At 45.8% G+C, this 24,435-nt stretch overlaps 1 protein-coding gene across 1 annotated transcript in view; it reads left to right on the top strand.

The window, feature by feature from the left end:
• Positions 1-3,341: 3,341 nt before the first annotated feature.
• The window catches only part of kiaa0319 (KIAA0319), a gene marked incomplete at both ends in the record, with an annotated part of 64,634 nt that continues 43,540 nt past the window's right edge, over positions 3,342-24,435 (top strand). The window contains 5 exons of the mRNA XM_084336610.1: positions 3,342-3,393; positions 11,193-11,893; positions 12,967-12,973; positions 14,207-14,305; positions 21,121-21,218. Coding sequence (XP_084192736.1) covers positions 3,342-3,393; positions 11,193-11,893; positions 12,967-12,973; positions 14,207-14,305; positions 21,121-21,218 — 957 coding nt within the window. The remainder of the gene's footprint in view (positions 3,394-11,192; positions 11,894-12,966; positions 12,974-14,206; positions 14,306-21,120; positions 21,219-24,435) is intronic.

Here is a 24,435-nt window from a genome sequence, read left to right as displayed (position 1 = left end):
GACGACGGACCGCAAATGACTTTAAGAGGTTAAAGGGATGGGCTCTAGGTTTGTAGTGAAACACACAGTATTTGTTACGCTCTGGGTTCCCTCTCCCGGGAGCGTCTATTCGAAGCCCAAACAACTCGTACTTCCGCATTCGAGTTTTGCGCTCTGATTGGCCACTGACCTACGCTATTACGCCCCCCTTATCTACGCCGCGGAGCTAGTCTCTGTTTCACCTAACGCTATTGCTCCGTGATCATAGCCATTCATCTCTAAAGCTAACCACTATTTGTAAAAGCCACAACCACGTTACCATATTTGTAATAATGTAAATCATTGTGTCGTTGTACATATTGTGTATATAACGTAGCAAGATAGGCCAAAGCAGTGACCACCTGTTGACCACCACCTGTTATGACACGCAAATGGAACAATGAATATCCAAGCATAATATTCATAATATAAACATACTCAAAATGCTGCTTGTTGCACACTATAAAGGCGAACACTTATAATCACCATTTAGCTTCACCACATTTATCATATAAAACACACACATAATCACATAACGATACAATGGAATGCATGGCAATAGACACAAACGAGAGAGAGCTTAGACTTACACTTTGAATGACTGAATGAAACACCCGCCGTAGTAAACGCCACACCCAGCACACACCCGAACCGCAACGGTACGACTATTCCCCCAACCTGAGGGAAATCAGGACAGTTCATCTGTATTATACTATTTATACCCAACAGTCTGTGCGTGTAACCATAAACAAACGGAGCGAGCGATACCTTGGTATCGCCAGGCGCAAGCACAACGCCCCGCCTCATCGCTGTTCACAGTGTCGTTCCCTGGGGAAGACCAAACATGGTATAAACAACTTGATAGTGCACCTAAACCTAGCGACATGACAATGCCATAATGATAAATGCTTTACACTATAGTTAAATTACTCACCAGGACACTTGAGTATTTACTCGCCACACTCTCTCTCTCGTCTGGTAACATGCGTGGGAAAATGAATGCTGCTGTCATCGCCCGTTCCCAACTAGAAGTGTTTGTTAACAAAAGTCCAATCAAAAGTATAATTGCCTGTATTATTATTTTTTTTTAATCCTCTTTTTCTACGCCTGATTTTCTATGCTTTTCTCCCCATCCCAATTTGTCGTTTTGCCAATTCCCCCCCTCCCCTACCTGGTTGTTGTGCGCATGTTCCCCCTACTGGTCGGTACAAGGGAACCCTGAAGTCTACCACATGCTTCCTCAAACACATGCGAAGACAGCCAGCGGCTCTCTTTTCACCTGGCAGGGAGGACTCTCATTGGTGAAGTGTAACGTGTGGGAGGTCACGCTGCCTTCAACATGCACTTCCTGCCTTTCGCTGAGCAGGCGCCCAGACCTGACCTGTAGGCGTCGCTGTCCACAACGCCAGATTCCCACCCACGACTTCCCTCCCGCTAACTCAGCCAAGCGAGTTAGTATGACGTTCGGCCCAAGCCGCAGGCAATGCTGACTCCGGGAGTCGAGACCGCAGCCTCTTGCATTGGTGACGAGTGCAATCTGTTACGATGAATTGAAAATGGGGGACCCTGATGTAAACAAGACGAAAGTCTTTCTCTGGTCTGCATCCCCTTCAATTGTATGTATTGAGCTGTACTGTACTGTACCCATTCTGCAATCTGTTAATAAAGTTTTCAATCAATCAATCAATCTCCGCTACGCCACCCGACTGCCCTTTCCCCAAATGTTTTAAGCTAACGCGCACTCGTATGGATTGGGGGCCCACGAATAGATTCTTTCATGGGGCCCAGAATCTCCAGCTACACCCCTGATTACAGCTATAGCTTTCCTTACGCGTAGCATGAAAAGGTACAGTAAGACATACCGAACTAAAACAAAGAGTGTGTTACATCGTTCGTCAGTGACACGGAGCCTTGTGTCTCTATACGCCTGCGCTCTCCAGTGGTCTCCTGAGGACCTGAGAGCGCCGCTCTGCGGCTCTGCAGCTGGATACTATTGCTCTGTTTATACCGCGCCTATTGCAAGAATCTGCGTCCGTCCAACACGCAGCCTATTTCGTCTTGTTGTGGCATCACTTCAGACATGTGCATCTCTAAAAAAGCAGTGGCTAAATGAGAAATACCGCAAGAGCGTGCGTAACAGACAGAGCTGTGAAAGGTAAGCTATATTTAGCAGCGCAAATAGGCTATAAGTTACGACATGGATGTTATCTCAATGGCTGGATGATCAGATCCATTTCAAATTCACATAATATGCTGTCCTATAGCTTCTGTCAGCGCAAGAACCGAAGGATACGCTGGTATTTGTCTTGTTTGTATTGGGCTATGGCAAGATAAGACACTTGTCTTACAAGTTTATGTTTTCATAAAATTGCCTTTTATGTTGTACAATTTATATAACAATACAAATCGTGTTTGATGTTTGTCTACATTCATCCTCGTGTCGTGGCATATTTGTGTTTTGAATCGTGCAGCTTCGTGTGGATCATGTTGTTGGCCTCTGGGTGTCCGCCGTCCACCAGTGTGGTGCTGAAACTTGAGGTTCTAGCACTGACAGATGAGCTCTATAGGCCTCTACCTTCTGATGCACTCACTGGGCCACCTAGAGACTGGTTAATTTTACATATAGCCTAGGCGGCATAAACACACATTTTGTGCGTGTGTTTAGTCTACTCCATTTTATATTGTTTAATTTCCCAGTAGCTAATGGCCTGGAGAGAGGCTACTGTCATTAGGACCTCAGTTAGCATGGGCACACAGAGAAGTGCTGTGTCATCTTTGCCCAGCGTGGCATAATGATGAGTCCAAAGCCATTGTTTCGCATTGGGTTATGCGTCTCACATGCGAATGTTATGAATGTGAAAGATAACTTTGATATGATCCCAATACGACACATTAAGCGGTGGAGAAAGGAGGACCATTAGGCTCACAGTGTGTAATAAAATGCATTAGAACGGACTGCATGACACCCATTTTAAGAATGTATATGTTAGGTTATATTCCTGCGAGGCTGCGTGCCCCGCGGGACAGGATGTGCGCCATCACCACTTTCTCTTAAAGCTGTAAATCAGGGAATTATAATTAAAAAAAAATGTTTATCATTGGACAAAGATTATTGACGTGCCCATTCTTTACAATAGAGATATGACTAACACCCTTGTGTGTGGAAAACACGGCAGAACATGAAGTCGCCTAGGTTTGATTTCTGACATGTTACACCGTGGATTCTGGTTTCACCGTCGCACTGTCCTGGTATCATTGTACCCGTTTGCGTTTTCTCTTCTAGGTTGAAAAGGGGCCACTTTGACTGACGAGTCAGAGGCACAATGTGGGAGACGGCTTCTGTTCTTCTCTGTGTGGTCCTCCAGTATGTAGAAGGTGAGAGTAATTTGTAATTTAAATATCCGTAACATTTTACTTTAGCGGTAAAAAATAATGATTAAGTAGTAGGAACTAATGAGGTACTCACTCACTCACTCACACACACACACACACACACACACACACGCACACACACACACACACACACACACACACACACACACACACACACACACTATGGTCTGCAAGGCGCTGACATTTCGGCCCCAGCCCGGCCCAAGCTTGTAGCATTCAGGCCCGGCCCTACCCTAGCCTGAAAAGTTAAGAAATTATTAGGCCGTAGCCCGACTTAAGCCAGAGGCCAATAATATGATGTGATGATGACAGGTAGGGTTGTAACGGTACACAAAAACCACGGTACGGTACATACCTCGGTTTTGAAGTCACGGTTCGGTACGGGTTTTTGGTACAGTGGGGGAAAGTTTGGCTTTCCATGTTCCACTCAGGGGTGATGTAGTGTGCAGTAACTAATTGTACTTGTAGGGCTGTCAACGAATATTCTATATTGAAATTAATAATCGACTTGTAAAAAAATAAATAATAATAATAATAATTATATTAGATTGTGAAAAAAACAGCCCCCGGTGGGCGGTCATTAGTGGTTAACATACAGCTGTATTCGTTCGGTACACTACACAGCCATTCGGTACTGTACGGTACACACTGAAACGGTTTGGTTCGGTACGGATAGGCGTACCTTTACACCCCTGACAGACATCACACACACACACACACACACCCCCCCTCTCTCTCAGTGCGTGAGGTGGAATTGGTGCTAGATTGAGAAGGGGTGGTCTATCTGAGATCAAATTAATGATAGTTTGCGGCATATAGAACGGACATTCATACACAGCAGCGCACCTCCAAACAAGGCGTGATAAACATGAATTGTTATAGTAGTGGCGCCGAGGAGAGTGGCAGCCTTTTCATAGCAGCTCCCACCCCCTTTACTTCTTATCCCGTTTACTACTTTCTTACTTATTCTTTTTGTGATTATACTTACTTAATAGGTGTATAAGTGACTGTGCGTTGCTTTAGACCAAGTTAAGGCATTTGTAACAACTTCTGTGAAGTTAGCTGAGTTAGGCAAGTTCGGTCGAGCACAGCTCTGAACAATGGACACCGGCGGGCTGGTTTACCCGCGGCAGGACAACAACAACAACAACAGCAACAACGGCGGGCTGGTTTACCCGAGGGAGGCTCTCCTCTGCTTTCGAAACAGAGTTGCAGAACCACCGAGGAATCTACCAGCCGAAATAAGGATTCGCAGACGGGGAAATCGAGCTGGCACGAGCGTGAAGGACAGGATAAAGGACAGCAGGAGATTCAAGCCTTACCTGCCCGCTGTCGTCATGGGGAACGTGCGATCGCTGGCCAACAAGACCGACGAGCTCTCAGCCCTGATGATCAACCAGCGTGAGTACAAGGAGGCAAGCCTACTGTGCTTCACCGAATCCTGGCTGAACGAGAACATCCCGGACAGTGCAATCGAACAGGAGGGCTTCACGGTGGTGCGCGCCGACCGGAGTAAACAGAGCGGCAAGCGGAGAGGCGGAGGGCTTGTTGTCTTTGTTAACTCCAAATGGTGCCACCCGGGGCACATCACCATTAAGGAACGTATCTGTTCCCCCGACATTGAACTATTGGCACTGAGTCTGCGGCCATACTATTTACCGCGAGAAATAACACACGTCCTGGCTCTAACTGTTTACATCCCACCCAGCGCGGCGGCGGCGCAGGCGAGTGACGTCATACACTCCACCGTCGCGGCGCTTCAGACAAAACACCCGGATGCATTTATTTTTATCAATGGGGACTTCAACCATGTCAGACTGAACAAGACCCTGACAAACTTCACCCAGTATGTCACCTGCAAAACCAGGGGAGACAAAACTCTGGACCTCCTGTATGCTAACGTGAAGGAGGCTTTCAGTGCGACTTCCCTGCCCCCCCTCGGCCAGTCAGACCACAACCTTGTGAGGCTTGTATCCACATACACGCCTCTCATTAAGAGACAGCCTCCGACCACCATGTCTGTCCCACAGTGGTCTGACGACGTCGAGGAGGAGCTACAGGAGTGTTTCAGGTCGACAGACTGGGATATGTTTGAGAGGGCCCATGGTGATGACATTGATGGACTATCCCACTGCATCACAGACTACATCAGGTTCTGTGAGGAGAGCATCGTACCCACAAAGAAGGTACGCTGCTTCTCAAACAATAAACCCTGGATTAGCAAGGACATTAAACACCTGCTAAACAGGAAAAAGAGGGCCTTCATGGCAGGGGACACTGAGCAGGCCAGGGCTGTCCAAAGGGAGCTCAAAAAAGAGCTAAGGGCAGCCAAGGTCAGCTACAAGGACAGGCTGGAGGGCAGACTACAGGCCAACAACACCAGGGAGGTGTGGGCGGGGGTCAGGAAGATCACTGGTTTCAAACAGCAGGGCACAGCTGTGGAGGGCCCTCCAGAGCGTGCAAACGAGTTCAACTCGTTTTTCAACCGCTTTGACCAGAGTGGCCTCCCCACACCCCTCCCCCCACCCATCGACACCAGCACCAGATCACACCTACAAAGCAGCCCCCCCACCCCCCACCCACCCACACCCATCAGCAACGGCACCCCACCCCCAACACCAGCAGACTGCCCACCACCCCCAACCCTGACGATCACAACCAGTCAGGTCAGTAGGCAGCTCTCCAGAATTAACGTAAACAAGGCCAGAGGACCGGACAACACCAATCCCAGGGTGCTCAAGGTATGTGCAGAGCAGCTGGCAGCACCGCTCCAGCATCTTTTCAACCTCTCCCTGAGGCTGGAGAGGGTGCCCCAGCTCTGGAAGACCTCCTGCATTGTCCCGGTGCCCAAGAAGGGACGTCCCAGCACCCCCAACGACTACAGGCCAGTCGCTCTGACGTCACACGTCATGAAGACGTTTGAGAGACTGGTCCTGCAACACCTCAAGCCCCTGGTGCGTGACTCCCTCGACCCCCTGCAGTTTGCATACCAGGCAAACATCGGGGTGGAGGATGCCATCATCTACATGCTCCACAGAGCGTACACGCACCTGGAGAAGCCGCGCAGCTCAGTGAGGATTATGTTCTTTTATTTCTCCAGCGCCTTCAACACCATCCAGCCGTCACTGCTAGCGGAGAAGCTCTCTGCGATGCAGCTGGAGCACGGCTTGGTGGCCTGGATCAAGGACTACCTCACTGAGAGGCCACAGTACGTCAGACTAAAGGACAGTCAGTCTGACGTACTGGTGAGCAACACCGGCGCCCCCCAGGGAACTGTGCTGTCACCCTTCCTCTTCACCCTCTACACCTCAGACTTCTGCCGCAACTCCAGCGGGTGCCACCTGCAGAAGTTCTCAGACGACTCCTCCATCGTAAGCTACATCACCGACGATGATGAGGAGGAGTACCGAGCCCTGGTGGAGAGCTTCGTGGGGTGGAGCGACAGCAACCACCTCCAACTCAACACCAGTAAGACCAAGGAGCTGGTGGTGGACTTCCGGAGGGGCAAGAAGAGCCCCCCCCCGATTCCCATCTCCATCCGAGGGGTGGATGTGGAGATGGTGGACTCATACAAGTTCCTTGGGGTACACCTGAACAATAAACTGGACTGGTCGGACAACACAGAGGCCCTCTACAGGAAGGGACAGAGCAGGCTGTTCTTCCTGAGGAGACTCAGGTCCTTCAATGTGTGCAACAAACTGCTGCAGTCTTTTTACCAGTCTGTTGTGGCCAGCATCCTCTTCTATGCTGTGGCATGCTGGGGAGGCTACATCAACTCAAGGGACACCAACAAGCTCAACAAGCTGGTGAGGAAGGCTAGCTCTGTGGTGGGAGTCGAGCTACCTAGACTTGAGGTGATGGTAGAGAGGGGGATGATAAGGAAGCTGGATGCCATCATGGAGAACCCCTACCACCCCCTCTACGACGAGCTAGTCAAGATGAGAAGCTCGTTCAGCCACAGACTCATCCTCCCCCGACACTCAACTAACCGCCTCGGACAGTCCTTCATACCAGCGGCCATCAGGCTCCACAACAGTGGGCAGCGACTAGCAGCCTCCAGGCCCCACAACAGGGGGCAGCGACAGCGACTGCTACCAGACATTGACCTGGGATTTATAGGAACCCAAGGGGGACAAAGTAGACTACCCTGGTACTTTGATTAATGTATACTCAGTAGATAGTAAATTATAACACTACCTCATGCATACTGCACCTTATGTGACACTGTGAATAATGTGAATATTCCTCAGCTAGTCCGATAGTAAATTATATTGACCATATTGATCAAATTGTTTACACTGCCTGTGTTGTCTTTTACTACCTGTATACTGTGTTGTTTTACTACCTGTACCCCTCCCCCCCATGCTGCTATGATGCCTGAATTTCCCCAAGGGGATCAATAAAGGAATATCTTATCTTATCTTATCTTATATCTTTTCCTTGGCATGAAACAGGAAATAGTATTTACCATTAGACCCCTGCTTCCTGCTTCACAGCCATAATCATCACAGCAGTATACATCCCACCTCAAGCAGATACCGCCAAAGCTCTGGCAGACCTGTGCAAATCAGCTGGCCCCAGTATTTACATCCATATTCAATCTATCCCTGGCTGAGTCCGTGGTCCCTGCCTGCTTCAAAATGTCCACTATAATCCCTGTGCCAAAAAACTCCTCTCCAGCAGGCCTAAATGACTACAGACCGGTGGCACTCACCTCTGTGGTCATGAAATGCTTTGAGAGGCTGGTCAAGGATTACATCTGTGCCTCCCTCCCCAGTAACATGGACCCATTGCAGTTTGCATATAGGACAAACAGGTCCACTGACGATGCGGTCTCCCAAGTACTACACAACACACTATCTCACCTTGACAGTCAGAAGGGGGGATATGTGAGATTGCTGTTCATTGACTATAGTTCAGCTTTCAATACCATAGTCCCCACCAGACAAGCTGATTGATCTGGGTCTGAGCTCCGCCATGAGCGCCTGGATCCTAGACTTTCTAAGTGACGGTCAGGGTGGGGGGTCATACCTCCAAAAAAATCACCCTGAGTATCGGGTCCCCCCAGGGCTGCGTTCTGAGCCCCCTGCTGTATTCACTGTACACACATGACTGTGTGGCCACTGGCCAGGTTCAGCTCCAACAACATAGTGAAGTTTGCGGACGACACAGTGGTGGTGGGGCTGATCTCTAACAATGATGAGAAGGCCTATCAGGAGGAGGTTGATGAACTGGCATGCTGGTGCCGGGATAACAGCCTACTCCTGAACATTGGTAAAACCAAAGAGCTGATTGTGGATTTTAGGAGAATACAGCAGGGGACACACACGCCACTGTGGATAAACGGGGCTATCGTGGACAGGGTGAGCAGTTTCAAGTACCTGGGAGTCCACATCACAGAGGACCTGGCATGGTCCACACACATAGATTCTAGGGGTGGGAATCACCAGTTTCATCACGATACGATACGATATAGATTCTTTGGACAACGATACGATATTTTCCGATACGATTCGATTCAGGTGTCTGCGATCGATATGAGACGATATTATATACCCATTTAACACAATCAGTAACATTTAAATCAACAACAAAAAAGGAAATGGAAATATCATTTGAAATTTTTTTTGAGCTCTTCCAGACATTTAAATGAAAAACAATCTATTGTTTTTAATACAAATAGACCTCCTGTTCACTGTTTTTGGTTCGTTTTTCTTTTCTTTCGATATTAATATCCTATTCACTGTCACAGAGCTGTATTTTGGCTGGAAAAGGCATATTGGGAGTCCGAAGGTGCAGTACCGGCCAGATCCTGGTAGTGGCGCTGTCTCGAGAATGCAGTCCTTCCCAGTCCCTAATGGACCTCTGCTGTTCTCTCTATGGCTCTATCAGCTTAGCTTAGTTAGCTTACGCTAACGCAACGTTAATTTCGGTATTTAACGCGACGTGGGCATAAAGGAATGGCGAGGATGGAAAGCATGTTAGATGCATTTGACCCGTTGTGGGGAAAAAAACAACAGGCACTTATTTCGGGTCGCAAAATAGGCGGACTCTGAAGCAATGCTGTCTAACGTCTACACACGCGGAGATATTGTTGTTGCGGCCGGGCGGATATGCTCACCAGGGGATTTTCAAAATAAGAGTATCGCAATATGAATCGATCTTTTTACGTTGCATCGATCCTATTTGATAATTGATAATAGATCGATATATCGATCTGGATCGATGTATCGTCCCACCCCTAATAGATTCTGTGGTGAAAAAGGCGAAACAGCGCCTCTATCACCTGAGACAGCTAAGGAAGTTCAGAGTATCGGGGAAGATACTCCACTCCTTCTATTGTAGAGAGCATTCTGACTGGAAACATCACTGCCTGGTTTGGAAACAGCACGGCACAGGACAGGAAGGCACTCCAGAGAGTGGTGCGCTCAGCAGAGCGTACTACGGGTATTGCACTACCACCCCTGCAGGACTTATATACTCATGCGGCAACTGCTAAAACAATCACTTAAACAAAATGTCACTTTAAAAAATAGAAAGTCACTTTAAAGGAAGGAGGTACTAATAGTATAGTTTAGATACATTAAGAGTTAAAATTGTAAATTGTATATTGTATAGTAGTGTATATAGGAACCAGTTTCTCAGGAACTTAGCATGTCTTTTTTTTTACCATGCATATCTTGTGTCTTACCTATTAAATCTTTTCTATGCCTATTTTTATTATTGTATTTTGCACAATCAATGCGGGCATGACCACCCGCATTTCACTATATGCCCTGGTATGTATGTGACAAATAAACCTCTTGATTCTTGATTCTTCTTTCTTTCTCTATTCAATAACGTTTACCCTGAGGGATGATTTACAATAAAGTGTTAAAAAATAAACGCTAGAACTCCCAAAATAGGTTAGCATGAAAAAGAAGGTAGGCCAGCTGTAGTTTACATAGCTTGCATAAAACTGTCTCGAGGTTCCACAAGTTGATCAAAATCCGAAGTATTTCCAACCGGGGCTTGAGATGCTCAGAGTGCAAATCACTGTCTTCGCGACCGATGGTCGTGGTTGTTGTTGTTGTTATTTCTACTCGCACGTTATTCAGTTCAATGACGTCGTGTGTCTCCTATCCGTAATGCAGCGCATTCAGGCCCACGCCCACAATCTAATATATATATATATATATATTCTTTTTAACAAGATTATTAATTTTAATATAGAATATTCATTGACATTCCTACTTAACAGTTACTGCATCACCCCTGAGTGGAACATGGAAAGCCAAATAAATAAATGTAAACTTTCCCCCACTGTACGGAAAACCCATACCGAACCGTGACTTCAAAACCGAGGTACATACTGAACTGTGTTTTTTGTGTACCGTTACACCCCTGATATATATATATATATACATAATGGACGATGCTCACTCTACAAATTGCTCTATTCATAGCATTTGATCGCAGACATCTTGATCACAAAGGACAGGTGATTGTAATCAATCAGCAGGTGATTTATCATGACAACCTTGTCCAATCGGCTATGGCATTACACTATATTGTATGTAAGACAAACGCGTGATGTGATTGAAGAGTTTTATTCTACAATTTTAAAAGTAGAGACACCTACACTTGATTGTTGAATGATTGCTAAAATCGTTACAGTATAGCCATATGTGTTAAGCGGCAAGTTTTTCTCCAAATAGATACAATGTAGCATTTTAAAAATGAAATCCCTATGCATTTGCTGTATTTGCTGACCGTATTCAACTCTGCTCTGTGCCACACAGTTGCAGTGGCGTCCCAGTGCTGGCAGGGGGCGACCTTCTCTCAGGCGGTGGTCTCCCCGGCAGTGAGGAGCAGCAGTATCCTGCGGATCCCCAACGTGGCCTCCTTGGCGCAGTGCGTGGGCGCCTGCTGTGACCTGCCGGGCTGCGACCTGGCTTGGCTGTTTGAACGCCGCTGCTACGTCCTGAGCTGCCAACGCGGTGAGACCTGCCGGCCCAGAGAGAGACCCGGGGCGGACTCCTACCTGGCCTTCCTGCAACGCGGCCCTCCTCAGACCTTGGTCCTGCAGTCACTGGTCAGGGGGGATCCCTACCCGGGTCGGTGGAGGCCACAGTCCATGTCTGCCAAACCCCCAGGAGACGTGGAAGCCCTGAAGGACCTGGCCCTCTTTGACGAGGCTCGCAGAGACTTTGCCGACCCGGGTGTGATGGATTTGGAATACTCTGAGGGAGACCCGGAGGATCAGGGTGGGGGGACTGACATCGGAGGGGAAGGTGGCACAGAGGCGGAGCTGTTTCCCAATTGGCCGGACTTGGAGGGAAGAGACAAGTTCAACCAATCAGAGAGCGAGAACGGGCTTGAGGCGGGGCCAACTGAGAGCAGCGTGGCCCAAAATAGTGTCCCCACCGATGGTAAAGTCAACCAGGGACTCCAGCACATCGACGGGAGCTCTACTTCAAGCACCACTCCTGCAGAGGAAAGAGTGAGTGTCACTCAAGGTCACTGGGATTAATTAACGAGGCTAAGTGGCAAAGATAAAGTACAGCAGCACACTGAACAGGTCAAGAGTTGAACACAGAGACCAACCTTAAAGGAACGCGCCAACATGATTGGGAAATGCGCTTACCATCTTCTCCAGAGTCAGACAAGAAGATATATACCAATTTGCTCTTTGTGCGTTCAGTAGAAAGCTATCCAGCTGTAAGTAAGCCTAGCTTAGCACAAATTAATGGAAGTGGATATGGACTACTAGCCTATCTTAAAACCCTGGGAGAGGTGTTTTTGGCCAACAGCTATAAGTTAGCTGGTGGCCAAACACATTCATTCATTTGTGGTCTCTGGAGAAGACGGTAAGCGCATTCCCCATAATGTCGCGGTGTTCCTTTAAGTGCATTCTAACCGTGCCACTTATTATGGTTTCTTTTCTACATTTAGAATCAGCAACTGACTAACATTTCTTGGTATGTTATTTCAACATTCTCTAGTATATGGGGTCTGATGTCGACCTGACTGAGTCATGATCTAGGGCGAGCACTTAAAGGATCATTCTGGTTATTTCTCTCCTAGACCCTTCTTATTTTTCTGTCATCTTGGATCTCACAGGTGGATTAAGTGAGCTGCTGTTTTGGGGGGCACTCCAGTTGTCTGCAGCTCTCCCCAGCTCAGGCAAACAAAGAGCATCATCAGAAACACAAAACTGATATGTATAAATTATCATAGAGACGCTCATTAATTAAGTATTAGCACGGAGACATGTTTTTTGTATTGCTTTGAATATGATGAATTTCAGTTTTTGATATACGCAGTGACTAGTTATGGCAGTTACAAGTATGCTTACTAATGAGATGGATTCTGATTTTAGATTGAGGCCATTGTGAATTCAATTCACACCTTAAAAAGGTGGTTGACGTGTTTGTGTGTCTCTCTCTCTCTCTCTCTCTCTCTCTCTCTCTCTCTCTCTCTCTCTCTCTCTCCCAATTTTGCTGACCCAGTCTCAAAAGATAGTTGCTCTGCATTTCTCTTTCTCCCTCTCACTCTCTCCCTTTCTCTCGCTAGCTTCCCAGTCAGACCCAAGTGAACAAGAAAATATGAACAGAGAGAAACAGGTAAAGATGACATTTTAATTGATTGAATTCTCTTTTTATTTCCCCCAGGACACTAAAGTGCAGAATGTGTCCCTTGCCGGCTCTGAGTCAACATCCCTCCCATCCTCACCGCACAAATCCATGACTGACTCCTCCCAACCAAGCCGTATAAGTACTTTACTTCCTACAGATGCCCCGCCCCACCCATCCAGTGCCACGCCCACAGCTACACCCTCACAGTCAGGTAGGCCTATGATGGTGGGTTCAAGGACAGTTGAAACACAACTGCAAATGCAGAACACAAAATTCAACTGCAAATGCTGTCCCCAACAGAAGACTTTGTCAACATCTGCAATTGAAATATATATACATCATACATCAACACTTTCATTCTGCTCACCTCATTCCAGTCCAAACAGTCCCGCATGGACTGTTTACCTGCATGCAACCAAGACGTTTCTGTAGAAAAAAATCGCCGCCTACATTTTAAGTGCCATCCCCGCTCAAACGTGATTGGTCAGTACTACTTGGACTACAAACAGAAACCAGAACGCTTCAGATACCAAAATACTGTCCTTTGCCTACAGATTTTGCATTTGCATTGCATATGCAGATATCTGTTTATAGACATTATATTTACCTACACTACATTTGAAATCATCAAGTTTAATCTTTGAGTACATTTGGCCTGATCCTCCATAGAAGAGTGTAAGAGTCTAATGACAGATATTAGGCTCTAATATCTGAATTCAAATTAAAAGAGGGTCAGATTTTGAGAGGCACAGGGTAAACTGTGAGGTGGTGAGAGAATGAGCTGTGGCTGCAATGTGCGCTCCTTCTGTGTCTTCATTTTATTTTAACTGCAGCTAATTACAAAATGAGAACAGGGAACCTGTGAAGCAAGGCATAAAGAGGTGCACTGGTTGGTCGTAGGAGTTCTGCTTTGAGACCATTACATCAGACAGTTTCAATATAGCCAGATGTGAAAGGTGATAAGTTAAGCAGCTGTTAGCAAAGTCCTTTTGGATGTTTTTTCAGGGAGAAAGAATATTCATTATTGAGGTTAACCATTGTGTTCAGGTGGCCACTGTTGTATAAGGTATTGCTTGCCAAATTGATTGATATAGTACCATATAATCCTATCTATACTTTTCTTATTTCCTTCCTCCTTCCTTTCTTCATACTTCCTGTCTTTCTCCATCCACCTTTAGTTCAGACCCTGATGGTGTCACTTGGAGACCCCGTGGAGCTCACGTTGCCTGTGGACACTGTGGAGATTGAAGCCTCAATCTACCCAGAGCCCCAAACTGGTACAGAGCAAACACATACTCACTCATCGACACATTGATTGGTTTAATTAAAAATGAATTCCTTAAGTAGCACAGGGCTTGCCAAAGTAAGGGTCTGGGGAACTCCTAGGGGTCCTCGAGGGGGTCCCAGGGGTTAGATTAGATAAGATTAAAATGTATTGTCATTGTACAACACAAGTAGGTATGGGATATATTTATTTATTTTTATTTAACCTTTATTTAACCAGGCAGGTCAATTAACACTTTGGAGCTCTATGCGTGATATATTGTTAAAAGCGCAACGCTCTAAAGTATAGGAATACGTGGCGGTGTTTGCAGGGCTATAACTATATTCTATATTATAGCTATGGATACAATACTATGGCCCATTTGACATCACATATCTATCGTTCAATATGAGAAAAAGAAAAAAAAATGTCATACATACATTCCCGTTTTATACCGTCGTGAATATGACTATAGTTTTAGAATAATCCTGTCTAATCCCAGAAAACAACGCTATGCAGCAATACGTGCAATTCACTAAAAACATTGTCATTTCTCGCCTGTACACGCTACTATTTTGAAATCACATCTATATTATCGGTATTATGTTTCATCATGAATGCTTGAAAGGGGGGCGCCCAAGTGGCAAACCATCTAACGCGCTGCGTCACGAAGCGGCCGACCCGGGTTCGATTCCCGGACCCGGCGTCCTTTGCCGAATGTCTCCCCCCCGCTCTGTCTCCCGTTCTTCCTCTCTCTCTCTCTCTACCGGACTGCCCGGTAGTAAAAAACAATAAAAATCTACAAAAACATAATAATAAACATAATCCGCCACACATCATGGACCGGGAGCAATTCACGCTTCTCAATCCAATCGGGACAACCGGTCCCCTTGCCCGACCAATAGAAATCCGACCGGAGACCTCTGATCGACCCACAGGCCAAGATATCATGTTTCAAAGGGTGATCGATACTGCCACCTGGGTGGATGCGGCCGGTATTGCCCATTGGCATTCTCAAAATGATTCCCCATGTTAACCCAGATGTCCGTGTGCCTGTAATGAATGGAAATATCGAATAAAAGAAATAACGATTAAAACCTGACTATACTCTGGTCTGGCGCTGAACGTTCGGCGAGTTAACCCGACTATCATCGGGTATGGCGTCCAAAGTGTTAAGAACAAATTCTTATTTACAATGACGGCCTGGCGAGAGGACAAAAAGGCCTCTCGAAGGGTAACAGGGCAACAAAAAATACAATAAAAATAAAGACTAAATATAAAAGAGACAGATGATACAGATACAGAGGTAAGGGAAATAATTAAAACACACATCAAACAAACAACCAAAGAAATGACAAGGTATGTAATATATGAAGCAGAACAGTACAATTGCAGTTAAAATGCTGTATATATATACAGTGTGTAAATATACTGTAGTATATACAGTGTATATGTAACGGATGGTACCACGAAGCGCAGTCACAAAGGACTTTAGATGTTGTGAAGTGATTGGGGTGAGTAGCGGTACTATGGGTTAAACTCACTCTCATCCTCAAAAGACACATAGACACGTTACAAAGCAGTGAGTTCACTTCTTGGTATAGCGGTCTGTGCTGTTGCCCACGGCGTGGGAGACCGGGTTCGAAACTCCCTCGGGGCATCGAAGTTTGAGGTGACGATGTCACAACCGTTACATATATATATATTAGTGATGTGACGATTCATCGATTTGCATCGGTGCGCCGGCATACACGTTCACGATGCGAGTGCACCGGTGGAATAAGTCTGCATCGGCAAAATTGCAGGCTGAACTCGCGATGCATCTTGTTGTAGCGTCTTTGCATCGCTCAAAACCGATGCATTTGTTACAGGTACCAGGATATGGCACCTGATAGCAGAGATATGTTCAACCTATGAAACAGGTTGTAGTTAGTCATTTGACAAAGGAAGGTGCAGACACGATGTTACTGATTCTGGGTCCTCCCGGTTGTCTTTCAACAACGTTTATTTATTCCACAGAATAATCAATCAATCACTTATCATCATTGTATCATCATTGTATCATCATTGTATCATCATTCAGTTCAATTAGTTACATTACTTTAATACATTCAATTATAATCCCATTCTTGTTATTAATTCAAAAGCATATTCATCATTGCAACACACATTCTACCCTTTTAGGATACCCTGGTTCACTTCAATAGCATTTTCCTTTTAAATGTAGTTATCCAGTATTATATACTGTACATTGTAATTACTTATGTCTTTATGCATATTTGGCGTCTTAAGTATAAGCACGTGAGAAGAGAAACATTCTCCTGTTAACCTCTGTCTAGGCATGTCTAGGCATGTTGGAAGAGACCATCATATGTCTTCTTTTAAACAACACTGTCATTCTCATTGTCTGTCAAACAATTCCTTAAATCACCAATAACTGTTACCTTTATCATCAGTCATTTATCATCAGTCATATCCACTATTCTCTAGTGTACAGAAATACCTCAACACCTCAGTGTTACTCATATTTGTGTTCCAGCTCAAGTTCTATTGAAACTCAAATGTGCAATGAAAGTGCATTTATATATATGTATCTGACCGTTCTCAACCCTACTAGGAATTTGCTAAACCGTGACCATGGTATAACTCAAGGGAATAGATTTATATTTACATTTAACGGAGAGCGCAATAGAGATAGAAGAGAGAGAGAGAGAGAGAGAGAGAGAGAGAGAGAGAGAGAGAGAGAGAGAGAGAGAGAGAGAGAGAGAGAGAGAGAGAGAGAGAGAGAGAGAGAGAGAGAGAGAGAGAGAGAGAGCATGTGGTACTGCTCCGGTGCTTAGCCACCTCCCAGGTAAGGTAGTGTAAGCTAAAGTAATTTCCCTCTAACCGTCTTGTACACAATATACACATTTACTACACAGCAATTCAACCCAAACAGTATGTACTTCAAAACATAAACCTTTATAATCCCCTTGGAGATACTTAACTCCGACACGTCAGTGATTAAATGGACAATTGTATTTCAACACTCTATTTAAATGTACCACGAGACATGGCGCCATCAATAGACGGTCTGCTTCTCAACCACGTTACTTGTCGTCTTAAACTTCTTAAACTTGACTCAAACATCGACAATAGTTACTTCATTTGGACCCTCGACATTGCATGTATCCTTGTTAACCTTTATGTGTGTTTTGTAGTATATTACCCACCTATGAAACAGGTTGTAGTTAGTCATTTGACAAAGGAAGGTGCAGACACGATGTTACTGATTCTGGGTCCTCCCGGTTGTGAGACTGAGGTCGCCTCGTGCGTCCCTAAACACAAGGTACGGTTCCCTGGAAGCCTATTCTTTAATCCCAGCCGAAGAGTGCTGCCGAGTGCCTCTGCGTTTTCCCTGATTGGCCGAGACACGCCCCGCGGCAGCGGCAGAGCTTGTGGCATTATGTAGCCGTAATCCCGCTGTTTTTCCATCGACGCTTAGCTCAACTGGTACGCCGCCGTGCTGTGGAGCCTGCGGTGCGGTTGGTCACAAGTTCGAATCACTTCAATTTTTTTTTTTTTTTTACGTTTTTTCATCTCTCGCTATAAACGTGCATTCTTTCGCTGGTTACGTTTAGGCATTCTTTCGGAGTTGGTTAAGGTTAGGGTTAAGTTAAGGTTAGGGTTAAGTTTAGGCATTATTTCGGAGTTGGTTAAGGTTAGGGTTAAGGTTAGGCATTATTTCGGAGTTGGTTAAGGTTAGGGTTTGTCGCAGAGAATGCCTGTCTGTCTTTCTTGACGTGGAGGATGCAGCCTATTTCCGCACTGCCGCTCTCTCGCGCTGCCGCGGTCACATGGGCGTCATGGCCAATCAGAGAAACGCGACGCACTCTTCGGCTGGGATTAATATAGACGCTCCCTGGAAGGCGAAGCCACTAAACACCAGTCCTATACTGCCACCTATTGACCAAATTATGTTAATGTCTCCCATTACATATAACTGACTGTTCTACCTTGTTTCTGATGGAGGTAATCCTGTACCAATATGTTCACACTGTTTTGACACATAATCTAAAGATATTAACGTGATACCACTTCTAGTGGGCATCACACATTCATATAATTTCCTCTCATCCACTTCTGTCAGCAGTGCACTGTGACTGCACACACAGCAGATACTATTGCTAAGGCGAGAGCCGCGTCACAGTTATCAACAAACAGTGGAAGTCGAGGAGGAGACATGAATAGAATTGATCAACATGGCTAATGCTAGTTAGCCGTTCAGCTAACGCTATTTAGCCGTTCAGCTAACGCTAAACTAGTGTCTAACTAACTAACTAACGTGACTCTGCAACACCAGTTCCATTAGTGAGGAGGGGGGGGGTATATTGAAGACGCTTGACAACAGGGGTTCAAAGATAACTTCACATTTATTGGCTATTAGTTTCTTAATTATATCGCTTCATGCATCGGGCATATCCAGGCAGCCTATAGCTTATTCCCAGCGGAAGAGTGCTGCCGAGTGCTTCCGCGTTTTCCCTGATTGGCTGCGACATGCCCCCCGGCAGCCGCAGAGATGCGCATCGCATCGGCCTCGTGATGGAGATGCACATCCCTAATATATATATATATATATATATATATATATATATATTAGTGCTGTCAGGCGATTAAAAAAAATATATATATTGTAATTCCCTCGAAGCACAGGCAGACACAAGTGGGATTCTTGCTACAGGTTTATTGAAGCCTCGTTACTCCAATCCACCGTGAAAACTTACAAAGAGAAACATATTAAGTCAGTTAAACACAAAATAATAACATGCACAGCATGAGAAACAACACTTTACCAAAGCAAAATACAAACAAACACTAAATACCTCGTTGGCTGCATGCTACACAAAGGGGAAAAATCTTCAGTCTTCTGTTCTTGTTAACAGTCATATTAGTTAACTGATCAACTTGAACCGGAGCATAATGCTGACCATGCTGTTTGCTTGCAGGTGTCGCAATTAGTCCAAAAAAATACACCCAAGAGCAGCCCAACGGGACACTATATATAACTGAGACTTCAAAATAAAGGTACTATAAGTTGTAGCAAATTAAATAACAAAGAAATAAGAACTACAACATAAATATTAGGGCTGGGCGATATGGAAAAAAATCATATTGCGATAACGATATGATAATGTTATCATATTTCTCAATATCGATAATTATCGAAATTGTTAAGTATAAAAAAACAACAAAGTTGAACAGTTCTGGCTCTGCTAGTTTATTTTCGATCTTTTGGCGCTTTTTTGGTGGACAAACCACCGCACATGTGCACCGTGACTCGTGACTGGAGTCTAGTTCTGCTAGCACACATAGCCTACTGTGTACAGACGGTTTCAAACTGTATTTTAAATTAGAAAGCAAACAAAATAAATGGACAATCGAAAAATAAATCTCAATTTGGTCAGTATTGTCATTTGGACAAGCAAAGCCATTACTTTAAGTTGCAGGCAAGAAAGACAAGTCTGTCCACTGTCTCTGGTTTTAAAACTGCCCTGTTGCAGGTCACAAAAAAAAAAAAAACGATTTCTTTTTATTTCGATATTCGATATCGATTATTAAAATATATCGCGATATTTATCGTTATATCGCCCAGCCCTAATAAATACATTCTCAAATATTACACTAGAGTGACTAGACTTACAAAACTTAAAGAACATATAAATTATGAAAACCATATAATGGCCACAGTTACATATATATAGACAGGGATATATGCAGGAATATAAACAGGAATATACAGATAAATATATATGGTATATACACTATTATTGTGGCTATCATAAAGTGTTATATGGGTAGACTATACTGTTGGTTGAGGTAGATAGTTATGATTACAGTGTAAGGCAACTGTAGGCAGTGAAGGCAGTAGATAAGTATAAACTGTGGCACGGTGGTGTAGTCGCCTCACAGCAAGAAGGTCCAGGGTTCGATTCCCACTTGGGGACCAGGTTTCCATGATGCCAGTTACCCAGGTGGGGTATCTCCCGGGCCTTTCTGTGTGGAGTTTGCATGTTCTCCCCGTGCTCGCAAGGGTTTCCCCCCCGATAAGATAAACCCAATGGAAAAACATGCACAACAACAGATCGCTAACGCTGTGGCGTCCTTGGCGAAGACGGGCAGGAGCACTTGGATTGGTCCCTGGGGCGCGGCTCACGTCGACGCCCTATCTGCTCCCGGCTGCCCATGGGGGGAAGGACAACGGGATGGGTCAAGTGCAGAGACTCAATCGCATTAGGCGACACAAGAAAATTGCATGTGTGTGTTCCTGTGTGTGTGTGCTGCCCATCGCATGTGTGTGTCGTTTGCATGCCAAATAAAGACTTCCTAAGTCCTGCATTATTATATTATATTATAATATTATATTATATTATATTATAACTGTATAGGCAACAGGGTTCAGAGCTGGGAATAGTTTAATTCACTATGGTTTATTTCACTAGAATTGAGCTCAATGAGATAATGTATAAGAATGACTATTCTGATTATAGGCTTCACTCTCACAACTGTCATCTCCCCCATCCACCACAGTATAGACAACAGGTGTGCAACATGTGGTAAATTATATCTAACAACTTCTCACCCAGGAGTCCTTGGGATAACATCTTGTGAGGTTTGTGGTGTAATGTGTATCTATTTGGGTGTAATGTGTATATTCGAGTGTTATGTGTATATTTGGGTGTAATGTGTATCTATTTTGGTGTAATTTCTATCTATTTGGGTGAAATGTGTATCTATTTAGGGGTCCTTGACTTGAGAAACACTTGCACTGATTCACTCTGCTGTTCCCAGACTCGTCCTACAACTATGAGTGGCATCTGGTCTGTTCTACTGGTGGCCACAAGGAGGCGATTGAGGGCGAACACAGCAAGTCATTCAGACTCACCAAAGTAGGCCTGCCTCTCATGACATTTATAGTATACCAATATAACAACACCAGTTTTTTTGTCTTTATTATTCAAAACAAATTTCAACTGTGATGTTGAAATGACATTCAATCAAAGTTAAAGTTGTAAGTTATTCCTTCCCTTAGGGAATTAAAATGTCTGATTTCATTTCTAAATGATTCATGTTGTAACTGTTTTTAACTGATTGCACTGCACATTGTTTTGTTGTTTTATCTTGTTTTTTTATCTACATTCAGCAGTTCTGTAAATGAGGTGGCCTCACCTCAGAGCTCACCTGAGTATAAATAAAGGTTTCAATCAATCAAAACGGTCAAGTCAGGTTATATCTCAGCCACATTCATGGCCACCGATGGTCATTCGATAGATACACTAAATCATATCATATTATATTTGTATACTTGTCGCTTTGGATAAAAGTGTCAGCTAAATTATTCAACTTAAAGAACATTATGATATTAGGTTTAAATGCATAGTGAAATTAGTTGTTTCAGCCACTAGATGTCACTAGAGCACCACCAAAACAACGTGCCGCTTACGTAGGAAATACTGTACCATTAAACTAAATTCAGATCAAACTAGGCATTGCAGATAAAATATGACTCAAGATACAGCAATATCATATCAAACGTACCACTGAAAATGTTGTCAGAAACATATTTTAGGTTAAACTTTAAGTAGAAAAAGAGAGTTGACAAGCAAACAAGCTGCCATTTTATTTTTGAAAACGGGAGCAGAGAACGAAGGTTATCCTATAACCCTAGTTATATGAGTATGGCGAGCGCTCTGCTCTATTGGAATATTCCCTATCATTATATATGAATTTGAAAACTTTCAGCAACCATGCACCTACATCTGTCTGGCCACGCCCACATCCGCTCACGAATATAAGCGAGGGGCATGGCCGTACTCCAGCTCCTTCCCCAGTATTTCACCGTTAAAACGGAAGACCAACAGGGGTCCTCAGTGAGTCAGAGCAGAGCGCTCGCCATACTCATATAACTAGGGTTATAGGATAACCTTCGTTATATTTCGTATGGCTTTACGCTCTGCTCTATTGGAACACAGGAGCGGAGCAGAGCGGAGAGCCCGACAAATGTACCCGCTGAGGTCCCCTACAACCATCAGAATACCGGGGAGGGTCCGGATCCGTCCGGATCCGGTGAGCAGACCGTGGGACAGAAGGGCCCACGACTACCTGGTCGTGCGCCCCGCACACTACCAGGGAACGTACGTGAAAACAAAAGCCTGCGTCACAGCTCCCACACCTCGTGGGGTCGGGGTTGTTAGACCTCGACGCTACCCGCGAGGTATTCCGAGGGGTCGGGATTAGAAAAACCCCGACCCCACAGGTGAATCCATAGCAGCGGGGCGCGGAGGAGGTCCCAGCCCCAGGCCACACAAGGCGGACTTACAGAAAAGGGGCCTGGTGAGGTCAACGAGGCCGTGGCATCGAGACCTCTCCAGGCATTTACTAGTGACACCACCCTCTACACCACCAGCGTATCGGACAGGGCCTACAACAAGTGAAGGGCCTACAACAAGTGAAGGCCCTTCTCCGCCTGGCACGCCGCGAAGAACCCCTGAGGAAGAGGCTCTGAAAAACTCCCGCAGGAGGAGGCTCTAAACGCATCCCTCGCATTCGGGTAGCTCAGACCACTTGGTAGGCGGGAGCCGACGCCCGAAGCAGTCTTTTTATAAAGAAGGGCTTCTCGTCTCGGAGTCCATCTCGGAGTACGAGGTCCCCCCCCCCCCCCCCCCGAGGTTTACTCAAGAGGCTCTGAAAACTCCCGGAGGAGTAGGCTCTGTAAACGCATCCCTCGCGTTCGGGTAGCTCAGACCACTTGCTAGGCGGGAGCCAACGCCCGAAGCAGTCTTTTTATAAAGAAGGGCTTCTCGTCTCGGAGTACGAGGCTCCCCCTGAGGAAGAGGCTCTTCAAAACTCCCGGGGGAGGAGGCTCTTGTAAAAAGGAGGGGGCTCCGCCTGAGGGGGGGGGGGGGGGGCTCTGAAACTCCCTGAGGAGAAGGCTCTGAGGCTCTCTGAGGAGGCTTCCCCCCCACAATCTCGTGGGGTCAGCTGACGTACCGGGGAGACAACACTCCAAGGAGGTTGATCCCATAATCCAGGCCGACCGGTAACAAGACCAGAACTCGACCTGTGCCCGGAGGACTGCGAACTACACAGGCACGCCTAAAGGGGCTGACTGCAAGAACAGTATCCCGGCGGGAAGGGTGTTCGGTATGCCGTGCACAATGTCATAATCCTGTGGGGCCACGAACCTTGCGGAGTCGGGGTCAACCAACTCCGCCAGTGAACTGACTCCACCACGAACCCTGACCCTGCCAATTTATTAATCCCGCGGGGTCGGGGTTTCAGAGAAAGAGTTTGACACAATTGGCAGACGTCATTAAACATGCGGGGCATACTCGGGGAGCCAGGGTCAAAAAACATCACAAGGGGCGCCACCAAGACGGTCAGCACGCGAACGCACAGCTCCCGATGGCCCACCTAACGGGAGTGAAACCCCCCCGCCAATGTTTGATCTGCCCTGTCATTTCCCCCCGGAGATGCACGCGAGTCTTTGCGTCTAACCTATAGTGCGCTGGCGCTCGGTAGAGATAAAAACCCTCTTCCCGGCCGACCGCATAAAAAACACAGTTTTTATGTTGTTGGACAAACCAGAGCCGGTCCCGAAAGACACAGACATGAGTTTCTACATAACAAGCCTGGGAATAAACCGCGTCAATTCCCGTCTTTATGTGAGAGGGGAAGACGTCGGGCTTATCCCAGAGAGACCTCAACGTGAGTGAAACAATTGAAAAAGGTTTATTTAACAGATTGGAAAATGGGTATAACCGCCCAATATACACAACCGTTAAAAGAAAGCAGAGCAGAAGAACAGCCTTGACTGCATCGCGTTACCTCCCATTTAGTGCAGTGCAGTGCAGGTCCTGTAACTCACGGATACAGCTCTCGGCCAATAAGAAAACGCGAAGCCTGTGACGTCTTCAATGGCCAGGGATCCCCCAGTCCCACCCACCAATTCAGTGTGGGCTAAACAGGGAATCCCCCCCCCTATGACGAGCGAGGATATACACACGTTGAGGAGACTGACAGGATGAGCCCTGCTTCCAGCAAGAGAGAGGGGCGTTCGATTTTCGAACCACAACCTCCCGGTCCAAAGTCAGTTTTGTAAAGGAT

This window comes from Notolepis coatsorum (assembly GCF_963971535.1).
Source record: "Notolepis coatsorum genome assembly, chromosome: 19".
Classification (NCBI taxonomy): Eukaryota; Metazoa; Chordata; class Actinopteri; order Aulopiformes; family Paralepididae; genus Notolepis; species Notolepis coatsorum.
The sequence above is the reverse complement of the archived record's forward strand: the minus strand, read 5'-3'. Positions and strand labels throughout refer to the sequence as shown.